At 47.2% G+C, this 12716-nt stretch overlaps 1 protein-coding gene and 1 long non-coding RNA gene across 3 annotated transcripts in view; one reads left to right on the top strand and one right to left on the bottom strand.

Annotated features, from left to right (window-relative positions):
* LOC116598881 (beta-galactosidase-1-like protein 2) overlaps positions 1–12716 on the bottom strand; it is a 48606-nt gene that overhangs the window by 13410 nt on the left and 22480 nt on the right. For both annotated transcript variants that reach the window (XM_032358281.1, XM_032358282.1), the window contains exons 6-8: positions 11136–11228; positions 8495–8576; positions 2214–2284 (exon numbers count right to left, since the gene is read on the bottom strand). In XM_032358281.1, coding sequence (XP_032214172.1) covers positions 2214–2284; positions 8495–8576; positions 11136–11228 — 246 coding nt within the window. The remainder of the gene's footprint in view (positions 1–2213; positions 2285–8494; positions 8577–11135; positions 11229–12716) is intronic.
* Positions 5935–11955, top strand: LOC116598884. The gene is made up of 2 exons (XR_004289183.1): positions 5935–6548; positions 8200–11955. It is a non-coding gene; the product is annotated as an uncharacterized LOC116598884 (long non-coding RNA).

Raw genomic sequence — 12716 nt, 5'->3', positions numbered from 1 at the left:
GGTTCAGACTCATGGGGTAGATTTATTATCTGCTGAGTAGGAGATACCAACCATGCCAGAGGAAAAGCCAAAGTAGTCACAATAATTTTTTTAGCAAGGTTGGTGGCTGTCTACCTCCCAAGAAGGGGATACACTGTACAATGTTTAAGTCCCTAAGGGAGAAATAGATTCTCTGTGCCACATGTCAATAGTCTCCATAGCTAGGAGGGGGCTCCCTGACTTGATGGTGCCAGGATCAAGTACTGGGGTGCCCACCAGTGGCCCAGGTCACTGCCTTGCATGTTGTGGTTAAGAGCTGAAGTTCTGCCTCAGTCAGACTGTGCTCTGCCTCCTCATGTGCCACTTACTGGGTGCTTTTTTGTTATCAAATTTGTCTCCTTAACTACACAACCAGCTGACCTGGTTCCTGGGAGAATTACATGAAATAATGCACATAACCCCTTTAGCACATGGTGCCTAGCACTTGGAAAGTACTCAAGAAACACTCATGTTAATTATCTCCATCACCGGACATGCACAGGAGGGCGCAGTGGGGTGCTGTTGGACATCCTGAAGTTTAGCAGAGCTGCGCCTGTCCTGTTTGATCATCCAAAGCAGACTCTGATCGAAGTCCCCTTCCTTGACGAAAACAGACATCACTGAACTGCGGACAGAAAGGCCGTTTAATGGAGCCTGTCTGTCAGCAGGATGACCCGGCCTGGGTACATAGGTGTGGGGCCCCTATCTAAGGATGACCATAAAGGAAACAACATGAAACCTTGCTTTCCTGGGTGCTTTCCAAATATTACTTCATTTGATCCTCAAACAACCCCGTGAGTAGGTACTATCATCATCTCCACTTCACAGAAGAGGAAAGAGAAGCACAGAGAGGTGACAATTTCTATCCAGTGGGCAGAGACTGCTCACAGTGTCCTTAGACAGCACTCAAGTACGATCCTAATTAGTTGCTGGGCAATTGTTTCTTTTTGTTTATCTCCCCAGGTAGGTCACAAACCCCATAAGGGCAAAGACCTGCCATCTTAGTCACCACAAGGTAACAGGGCCTAGCCACATTCCACACACAGAGCTGGCACTCAGTCAACACTGGAGGAAGGAAAGAAAGGACAAAGTGGCTAGACCTGGGCCCTCTGGGAGAAACTGTCTCTCCCTTCACTGGCCTAACAAAGTCTGCCTGGCATCAGGTCCCAACCTGTCTCTTCTCTTCCTGTTCACCGTCCTTGCACATTCCACTTATCCTCCTAAACTCAGGTAGTAGCCACATCACACACACAGGTGGCCCTCATGCTCCACAGCTTCACACTCCCCTGGTGATTTCATATGGATGTGCCTTTGGGCCTACTTCTGCTCCAAGAAATGAACAGGTAGAATGGAGAACAGCCCCAGCATCTCTGCATTTATGGGGGATACTCATGTTCCAACAGCTCCACAGTAGGCCCGGGGAATCAATGCCTACACATAATAGGTGGTGACAGTCTGGGGCATTCACACCCTTCAGTAAGACACGGTGAGAAATGGGGCCCCAGCTCTGTGAATGGGCTGCCACTACCATGGCCAGATCCCATTGGCCTCCTAAGGGGAGACATGTGAACTCAAGAGAACAGAAATCAATCAGAATAGGATTTAACTGTAAATTCCCATCAACCTGAAGGATGTGAACCTTATACTCAGAAACTCCTCTCTCCTGTGACCTGGAAAGGCCCAGGTCTCCCATCTTGCTGATGACAATGATCTTTCTAGGCCCAGGGGGGTCTTACGGGTTAAGGTCAGACACACACAATATAGGTCAGGAAAGCTTCTCTCCTCAATCCCCAAATGAGCATATCTGGGGTTAATGGAGTCCATAGAATTCTAGTCCAGAGCCTCTGTGAACACACCAAGCCTAGGCCTCCCAAAAGGGCCCCTTTCTCAAGAGGCAAGAAACCACATCCATGCATCAGTCTATACACCACCACCTTGAACACTTACACTCCTACAGCGCTTCCCTACCTGAGGGCATGGCAACACAGGGGCCACAAAGATTGAGCGTCACAGTGCAGAAGGTTGGCTGAGAGGTGAAAGTCTGAGTGAGCTAAGAGTCCTTCTCTCCCAGAGCCCTGGGTATAGTTGCAGGTACCTCACAGCACTGTACAGTGCTGACAGAGGCTCCACTTAGCTCTAGGACTTTCTAAACACACGACAAGCAGAGCAAACAGCTGCCCCTGGGCCAGACTTACCTGCACACTTAAGAGAAAGTTGGTTAATAACTGCAGCTCATGGTGTGACTGCAAGTTGATGGTGGCCAGCACTGTGAATGGGAAGGAGAAAGAGAAACAAAGCAGGTCTTAAAGGCAAGGAGACTTTCTGAACTAATCCAGACCTTTCCCAATTTACCGGCAAAATAAATTAACCTTGGCATTGTTTCCCACCTCCAATTAGAGTTTAGTTCCTCAGATGTCAAGAGATTCATCTTGTTTCTCTCAGAAACTCCACCACTCAGCACAGAGCTTACAGGGCAATCATTCACTAGGCATCTGTTCTTGACTAATGTAATTTTTACAGGCAGAGGGTACATTTCTGGTAATTATTCTTTCATAGGAGCCTAGAGTCTGATCTTTGTTTTGCACCTCAAGCATCTAGTGCATCATGACCTAAATGAATACTCCCCTTTTATTTCTTAAATGAGGGCTAATTTTCTATTCCATCCCACAATGTGTCCACTTTTTAGTTTAAAGTTATATTTTAAATGGCATCAGTGAAAGATATGCCCAAGAAGGATATGCTACGTTTGGCCTACCCCAGCTGCAGAACTTGGCTTCTGAGGCTCCTTGCCTGCCTGTTGTCTGCTTGGACAGCAGGCCTCACATGAACTGGGTTTGGCCTGAGCTCCAGCAGGTCTGGGAATGCATGAAAGAGACTGAGCAAGCCTGCCAAGCTGGCTACCCTGATACTCTCCTATTGGACATAAGCTACTGAATACCAGTGATTAAAAACAAACAATACCTGAGGCTCCAGGAGGTTAAATAACTTGCCTCAAAATCACACAACTGGTAAGCAACAGAGTAGGGCTGCAACCCAGGCCCATCGGACACTGACCCATTGTCCCGCGATAGCACCATCCTCCAGCAAGCCACTGGATAAGACCCTATATCCAGACCCCTCCTCACCTAAAGGAGGAACCTCAAAGACAGGAGGCCTGTCTGAAAATAAGCAAGCAGAAATCTCAGAAGTGAACAGGATTAGCATGGCTAACGACTTGGCATCTATTCCTAGTCTTCCTGAATCCTCACTAATATAAAAATAAAGGAATCCAAAGGTGGAAGGCCATAAAGAACAATATCTAGAGAGGAGACAAAGCAGAGAGGAAGTTTCAAGAAAATCTCAGGAGGCTGCAAAGAGCAGTGGGTCAGCGAATGGCCCAGGAGAGTGGAAGAAGCTTCAACCAGCTCCCCACCGCCAGCTGCAGTCCTTGTCTCACATCCCAGGCACTGTGCAGCCAGGAGCACACTTCCCTCCCCTGCTTCACACACTCCTCAAACCTCTTCCCCACTGGAGCCCTACCCCAGGGGACCACATTCTCTGGGAAAGCTGAGCCCAGGTGTCTCCAGGTTGGGATTGGCACAGCAAAGTGTGAAATAAGGGATGTGCTACAGATCAGTAAGGGCCATATCAGCCAAAGTATTCCTGTCCATATCTTCTGCTGGCTCCCAGAATATCTATAGCAACAGACCAAAGGATTTGTCTCTGCAAACACTTAATAGAGCTAAAGACAGTATCTCCAACCCCCAACATTTGGCCTTCCCTCCTGGAAAGAGCACACCCCAGCCCAATCACCCCACTGGGAAGCACACCTTCCCCAGCCCCTTCTGGCACTCAGCTTCCAACTGGCCATTTAGTGCCTCCTCTTTAAACTGCTCAGTCAAGGGGTGCCTGGGTGGCTCAGTGGTTTGGGCTGCTGCCTTCGGCTCGGGTCATGATCTCAGGGTCCTGGGATCGAGCCCCGCATCGGGCTCTCTGCTCCGCAGGAAGCCTGCTTCCCTCTCTCTCTCTCTCTGCCTGCCTCTCTGCCTACTTGTGATCTCTGTCTGTGAAATAAATAAATAAAATCCTTTAAAAAATAAATAAATAAATAAACTGCTCAGTCAAGAGCCAAACAATTGAGAAAATCCCCTCACATGGAAGACTGAGCAGAACTAGTAAATAAATAAATATATATATATATATATATATATAAAATACATATATATATAAGTTAAAATATCCTCTAAGCAAAGTAAGAAAGATAGTGTCCATTTAAAAAGTATGCCATGAGAAAATAAATATATTCAAGAAAACAAGACCCAGGAAATAAGAGAAGGATTACATGAAAGAACTTGAGGAAGTCGCCCAAAAAGTGGAAATAAAGGGCAGAGATACATCAAAAAGATAAGCAACTTAGAGAATAGATATGACAGTCCAATCTACAAATAACAGGAGTGATCAAAAGATAGAAAAAAGAAAGGAAAGCATACCAAAATAATGCACTAACTGAATATCCCACTGACAAGTACCAGAACTGTGTCAATTAAATAACGCACAAAAGTTCCACAGAAGAAAAAAAAAAAAAAATCCCATACCAAAGAACATCATTGTGAAATACCAGGATACCGAGGATAAAGAGAAAATCCTGTTATTTTCTAGAATGGGAAGGAAACACACACATACCACCACCACCACCACCACCACCACCACCACCAACAACAACAACAACAACATATAAAAGGATCAGGAACCAGAATGTCCTTGTACTTCAGCAGTGACTACGGGTGCTAGAAAATCTGGGCATAGTGCAGAGAAGGGATGGGGCAGGAGACCCAGAGCTCAGCCTCCCTCGGGTGAAGCCAGGTAGTGGACTTCCATCAGGTCAGGGGGTGGTGGGGTCTCAGACCCACCGGACTTGACACAGAATCCGATATATACAGGTATTTGGAACACGTGTGACAGGAGTTTGGGAAATCTTTGGTAAAGGGTTTATTTTATTTTTTTAAAAGATTTATTTATTAGAGAGAGATCACAAGTAGGCAGAGGAGAGAGAGAAGCAGGCTTCCTGCTGAGCAGAGAGCCCGTTGTGGGACTTGATCCCAGGACCCAGAGATCATGACCTGAGCTGAAGGCAGCGGCTTAATCCACTGAACCACCCAGGCACCTTAAAGGGTTTGTTTTAAAGAGAAGGTGTAGGGAACACCTAAAATTAATGTAACATGTGTCAGCTGTGTTAACATGTGTCAGGATAAATAACACCGAAAGTGAAAACTAACCCCACCAAAAGCGAGTCACTTCACAAATACTGCCCCGAACACCACTCGCACCGCCCATACCGCACCGCCCGCACCGCAGTACCGGGTCAGAATAGCCAGAAGGCACAAGCCAGGGTCGCGGCGGGGGGTGGAGGGGGAGTAGGAGGAGGGGGAGGGGGAGAGGGAGGAGGAGGCGGCGGCGGCGGCGGCAGCAGCATTTCTGGTATCTTTACACTTTACTTTAATTACGTTTTTAAGTAATTGAGTAAAGTTCTGCGGACAGCAGGCAGAGCTCAGGAGGTCAGGGCTGGGGTGCAGGGCACCGGGAGGGAAGGGCAATGGGGGGGCGCCGACGCGGGGGTAGAGGAGGGTAAGGAGATGAAGGGGCAAGCGGGGCGGGGCGTCGGGGAGGGAGGCGGCACCGAGAGGCGGAGGCAGGGAGACAGACAAGGCAGGGGCGGAGGCGCGGCGTGGAGGGGTGGAGGGAGGCGGCACCGAGAGGACAGAAGTGGGGAGGCGCGGAGGCGAGGAGACCCGTAGGGGGCGAGGAGATGGATGGGGGCGAGGAGACGGAGACGGGTGGGGGGCGGGAAGGGAGGGGTGCGGAGGCGGAGAGGTGGGGGACGGGGAGGCGTGGGGGGCGAGAGGGGTGGGGAAGTGGGGAAGCGGGTGGGGGGCGGGAGCGGGGAGTAGGGCACGGCGAGGGCGGGCCTTGGAGGAGGGCCTGGAGTCCTGCGGCCGGCCTTGCTGACTCCCTCCGTGCCCCGGAGGCCTTGCTCAGGACCATGCTGACGCGCTAAACCTGTGCAGCAGCCTCCAGAAGAGTCTTGCCTGCCGGCTCTGGCCGCAGCCCCTCCCAGGCCCCCCTAAAGGACTGGGCCGGCGGAGGCTTTCGAAGCGGCCAGAAGGGGACAGTGCCATCGCGTGGAAGTGGCGGGAATCGCTGCTGGTCCTTGAGAAACCCAGTGGGTTTGGGGAAAGGGACTGACTTCTCTTGCGGGTTCATCCAAGTCACACCCTGAGTGCCCCCGGCAGGCCGGCGCTGGCCTAGGGCTGCAGAAATGAAAGGCCCTATCTGTTCAGTCTAGTAGAGGGGAGGGCGACGCCGAAGGAACCGGAAGCGCGGCGGCGTTGGGCCATGGAGTAAGCTGGTGGGAGCCCTCAGGAAGCTTCAGGCAGCTGATAGGAGGCCCTTCCACCACCACCGTCCTTACGAACATGAATCATGTCCAGGCACAGGGGCACAGCCAAACAAGAGGGAATCCAGGCCCTGGCGGAACTTACGGCCGTAAACAGGTAAATAAAACAAAGAAACTATCTAGAATATTAGAAGGCAAAAAGAAAGCAGGGCCGAGGGGCTGGGTGAGCTCCAGAAGCAGCTGTATTTCAAATGGGTGCTCAGGGGAAGCCTCACTACGAGGTGACCAGGCAGAAAAGTGGGAGGATAGGGAACAGCCATAAATAGCTCTGCAGGAAGGTTGGGGGTGTCCAGTATGTTCCAGAAACAGATAGGAAGGGGACCAGGAGACACCTAGACAGGTCACAGAGGTCAAAGGCCAAAGGAGGGCCTTTGAGGACTTTCTCATAACTTGTGCTTCAGTCTGAGGAAGGCAAGGTAAACCTTCAGTTAAGGAGAGGCCTAAGGGGATCCAAATGACATTTGCAAATGCTGTCATGTTGAGAAAAAGTTATGCAGGTGTCAACAGTGAAGAAAGATCAGTTCAGTGCTGTTGCAACAATGCACATGAAAATGATGGTTATAGCAGAAGTGGTAAAAATTACTTGGATCTGGATAAATTTGAAGATAAAACTAAAGATAAAAAGGATTAGCTGTGTGTCACGCATACACAAGCAGAGGCTTGAGAGTGCCTACAAAGTTTAGGGCCTGGGCAACTGGGGGAAATGGAATTCCAATTTACTGAGAAAAAGACTGAAAGTGGGGCAGGCCCTGGGAGGGAGACAGTTCAGTTCCCGGCAGGTTCCACGATACCAGCAGACTTTCTGGGGTGCTGTATGCAATAGGCAGATGTACACGTGAGGCAGGAGTTCAGGAAGGTCACTCATGGTGACATGCATCTTACACTCAACAGTACACATGTCAGATTAAAGACACCTAGATCATATCACCAGGGTGGTGAAAGTAAGGAAAGGAGGAACATTCATTCCAACGAGTGAGAGGTAAAAAATTTAAATATCAGAACTCAGGGACAGAGAAGTGACCGGTGGGAGATATCAGGTGGGAACAGCCTGTGAGGTCAGAGAAAAACCAAGAAATTGGGTCTCAGACACCAAGGAAGGAAAACACTTCAAGGGAAAGAGACTGATGGTTGCTGACAAAACCAGAGAGGTCAGAGGCGACAAGGACAAGTATTTAAATTTGAAACATGGAAGTCCCTGGCAACCCTGAAAAGAACAGCGGCAGTGAAATGGCAAGGGTGGTTACGTGACCCCCACGGTTTAAGAGAGGTGGAAAGGAAACAGACTGGGGCAGCCAATGAGCATGGGCATGGAGAGATCTCTTGAAAGGAGAGCAGAGAAACACAGCAGCCTCTGGATAGGGAAATGAGTCAAGAGTTGTTTTAGAAGAGAGAAATAACAACATGTTTATATGCTGATGGGAATGACCCAATAGAGAGAGAAAATCTGATGACCTAGGGCAAAAGCAGGAGTTGCTGGAGCAATGTCCTTGAGTAGCTCAGGGACAAGGGGCTTAGTGCACAAGGGTGAAGCTGGGTCAGTGCCTCTACAGTAACAGGAAGAGACTCAAGAGTAAGGGGAACAGATACCCTGTACTACTGTATACTTATTGCCCAGCCAGCTGCCAAAACCATAGGGGCTACATACCCCCTGGACAGTGGTCAGCCATCTCCATGATTTTGGCAGGGTTTGACTAAGCCACCCTAACAGGACACCCCATCCTGATTCATCTGCTCTGCCTTCTCTGCAGACTTTCAAAAAGACCTTCCTTTAGAATGACCAACTTACCATTCCCATCTTGGAGTTTGCAGAGCACTATTAGTGTTCTGAGAGAGTGCTCAGCAGAAGTGGGAGACCAGAGATCCGTCTGCCACAGATCCTCCAACCCTCTGAGGCCCAGAGCTTCGAGCCCGATGCCATGCAAATGGGAGAAGCTCAGACATCAGTGAAACTCCACTGGTGGCCCAGGCCATTTGGGGAAGAATACAGAGTGAGGCCAGGGTACTGCTTCCCACCCTCCCACCGCACAGCTTCCAGGCAGGCACCTCCATCCATGACTCCCTTTTGCAGGCCATCCTTGTTGTCGGAAGTCAAGAGCAACTCCACAATACCTCGGTCCTCCAAGGCCTGTGGGGGAAAAGAAAACAAGTCAACATGTCGTTCCTCAGAGTTGGGAAGGGACAGTTAGAAAAGAAAGAAGGAAAGTTTCAAAATAAATTATTTACTTCACCACAGAAAGTAGACAGAAACCTATCCTGTTTATGTTCAACATGTTCAACAAAGCTCCTATCAGCTGAAGTCCAGCTGAGGCAGGGTCAAGGCTGTCAGACTCTGGCATCCCTTGGCTGCCACAGATCTGGTGAGGGGCCAGTTCTGACTAATGTGCTGTTCCTAGACAGGCCTACACAGAGGCCAGCTTGCAGGGGGTCCATGAGCAGGTCAGGACCTCCTGACCCTCCAGCCACCCCACATCAGAAAGAAGCAGCCCATCCCTCCCCCACACCGGGCCAGGGTGGGCTCTGTTCAACACAGTCACATGCCCAAGACATGCTGCATGTGCCCAGGAGAACAGGAAGATCTCCTCGAAAGTTGTCAATCAAATGAAGAAGTAGAAGGAGCACACACTGCGCTGAAAGGCAGTAACCATTTTACTACTCAGAGTAACTGCTACATTTATGAACCACTTACAATCATGGCAGGCCTTCTGCTAAATACTTTACATAGACTGTCCTATTCACTCTTCGCAATAACTGTACAGACAGAAACAACAGAAGCTGCAGAAGTTCAATTCGTTAAGCAGGGTGAGATTTTTATTAAAATCTGGACTCAGCATCTCACAACTCCCAACCCAGTCATTTGCCGATATATAACAGGCTTTGCCTCAGTTCCTACTTTACACATACAGCCTCGTGTTGGTTGGGAGGGTGTAACCTTCTTTTACAGCTGTACTATTTACACTTGACTTTTCACAGGCATTAATTTATTGACTGCATACCATAAGGGGTAATTACTATTTCCTGAGCACCAGCGAACTGTCAAACAGAGTTAGGGGTCTTGTGTCTGTAATCTCACTTCATTCCCAGAGCAGCCTTAGAGAAAGGCATTCTTGACTCCACTGAGCACATGATGAAGCTAAGGCTCAAAAAGGTCAGCTGTTTGACCCAAGGTCATCCTATGCTGATGGTGTCTGTATATCTGCAATATCCAGGAAAAGCTGCATGGCAGCTCTAGGAGGGGATCCTCCCAAGAGCTCAGGATGACGGAGGATGACAGAAGCTGCAGCTTCTCTTTGTCCACCTGTCTCACATGTGGATACCTTCCCCAGACACCAAGGAAGTTGAACTGGAGAAGCCCCTGAAGGATTGCACTCTCCTCTCCACCCATCAGCAGAGCTCTCCTTCTCTACAGCTCAGGACTCAGTAAACACCTTCTGGAGAAACCCCAGCATTTGAGAGACAGTCCAAGGAAAGGAGTTACAGTGGGAGAAGCCCTCCTATCCTGAGGCCTGGCTGAGATCTCTCTAGTTAATTCAAAGGCAAAGAGGAAGCTGGAAGTGTGATCTAAACAGGCTGCAGTTGGGCTTAACTATCAGAATGGAAGCTAATTCTGGAGCTCCCCTTCCCAGCTTTGGGAATGCCTCTTCCTGGAGACAGGCTTGCTCCCTAGAGACAGGCTTTCTGCAGGTGATAAGAAAGGGGCAAGACTACATGAGAGCCTATAATCTGGAGCACTTGAGCCTGTGTGCAGGGACTGAAGTAATTTCCAAATGGAAAATGAATCTGCCTATGACAGCAGAAGAGATGCTGACATCAAGGGCCAAAGCTAAAGCAGCTTTAATTAGGTGGATTCCCTAAGGCCACTTACCATTTCCTCAGCCCACACCATGGCCCGCCCTTCTAAGTACTATAAAACCACTGCCAATAATCTATCAAAGTCTTATTTACTGACTAGTTACTATACGGCTAGAATAGTCCTGAGCCAAGTGATCTCACACACATGCACAATTCAGAGAGGCAAATTCTCTCATTAGTCCCACTTCAAAGAAGAGAAAATGGAGGTTTAGAAAAATTAAGGCATTTGCTCAAGGCCTTAGCTACAAATGGATAGAACCCAGAGCAGAGTATATCCCTGTTGTTTTAAGTGTCATCTAACCCTGCCCTACCCTGATCTGCCACACATTAAATCAGTGGTTCTCAAAATAACCCACACATTGGAATAAGAACCCAGAGATTCTTATTTAATTGATACAGTACATGGCCTGGGCACAGGGATTTTTAAAGTGATGTTCAAATGTTTAAAGTGATGTTTAATGTTCACATGAAGCTGGGAACCCTTGCATTAGATGCTAGAATGAGAGCAGCCTCTGCAGAGAGACTTCACTTGTCATCACACTCAATGAAACCCATCCCTTTATTTTCAGCCACTGCGATACCATATATGTGCTACAACCCACAATTAGACTCAATTGATAAATGGTGATAAAAGTGATGACACCACTGAAATAAAAGTACGGTGAAAGGATTCACCATATGTGAAATATGCTAGGTGAAAGGTGCTAGGAAATTAATAAATGGTGCTAGGAAATGTAGTATTAATATGAGAAAAGAATTAGACCAACATCACATCATAGCCCATATTACATTTCAGAGGAAGGAATATGAAGAAATAAACCAAAATGACTCTTACTTTCTTGATGTAAGGCATATAGGCAGGGTCTTTGTTATAGGAACCATATTCATTCTCCACCTGCACAGCAATGATGGGGCCTCCATGCTTATACTGCGAAAAGAGAAATAAACAAAAGCTGAGTTTGTAGTGGAAACTGTACTAATTTCACCACACTTATCACCAATTACCAGCAAAATATTGCATTTGAAAACAAAAGTCTCAAAAGATTTGGTAATATAATTGAGACTGATGTCAGTAGGACACAGAGTAGGTAGGGAGTTCCAGGTCCTCATTCCCTTATGGGAACATCAAATAAACAATTACAGGCCAACTAAAATAACTTTTTAAGAGCTCTGGAAACCAGTTAAATGTTTAAGCAAATCAAGAAAAATGCATGTTTAAAAGCATAAGAAATCTCCTGGTGTTTTTCTTCACCCTTGCCCCACCTCCTCGCCAGCATAGCATGGCATAGTCAGAAAAAAGCAACCCAATCCCTAGTTCCCTCCCTGAAGACAGAAGGAGAAAAATGAAATTTGTTTGCAATATTCTGGACTGTCTATAGGCTTCCCATTAGACTAGTTTCTGTCTCATCTGACTTGGAGCTCATACAGGAAATGGCATAGCTTGGACCTCAGGTTGGAAGCTATACAAGGCAATGAAGATCACAACATGTGAAAATTTCAGGGGGGTGTAAAGGCCCATGTATGCCAGGTGCAAGGGGTTATAGATAGAGGAATATGATAGAACACCTAAGGCCACAAAAAAAAGAAAAGAAAAACTGAGGTGAGACTCTTTGGGAAATTAAGACATGTAAAAGCAGCCAAGGAAAATTAGGAGGAAAAAAAGATGGCACACACACAGGCAAGACTAGACACATGCCCAGAAAACATCTGAGAAGATCTAAAGCCATCACCCCACTGTGATCTTAATGCTTAGGATCCCGCCAATTTTCAACAACAACAACAACAACAACAAACACAGGCAAAGAAACAGCATAACATAGCTCATTCAAAAGGATAAAGTATATCTCTAGAAACTGTCTTTAAAGAACACACACTGGACTTACTAGACAAAGATTTTAAAACACACACACACACACACACACACACACACACACACACACACATATACACATATTTTTTTTTCAAAGAGCTAAAGAAAACCTAGACAAAGTCATCAGGAAGAAGCTATATCAGCAAGGTGAAAATATCAATAAAGAGAATGTATTAAAAAAATAAAATTTCTAGAGCTGGAAAATACAGTATCTGAATAGAAAAATTCACCATAGAAGTTCAACAATGGATTCAAACAGGAAGAATAGGAAAACTTGAAGACAAGTCATTTTAAATTATTTCATCTGTAGAGCAAAAAGTGACAGAATGAGGAAAAGTGAACAGACCCTGAGGGACATACACAACATCAGTAAGCAGATAAATATACACATTGCAGAAATCCCAAAAAGAAGAAAGAAACAGGGCAGAGAGATTATTTGAAGAATTAATGTCTGGAAACCTCTCAAATTTAAGGAGACATAGATATACAAATCCGAGAATCTTCAGTTAACTCCAGGTAGCATTAACAAAAAGACCAAACCAAGAC

The sequence above is a fragment of the Mustela erminea genome, chromosome 9 (assembly GCF_009829155.1).
Source record: "Mustela erminea isolate mMusErm1 chromosome 9, mMusErm1.Pri, whole genome shotgun sequence".
Lineage (NCBI taxonomy): Eukaryota > Metazoa > Chordata > Mammalia > Carnivora > Mustelidae > Mustela > Mustela erminea.
Note: the sequence above shows the minus strand (reverse complement) of the source record. Positions and strands in the feature narration are given on the sequence as shown.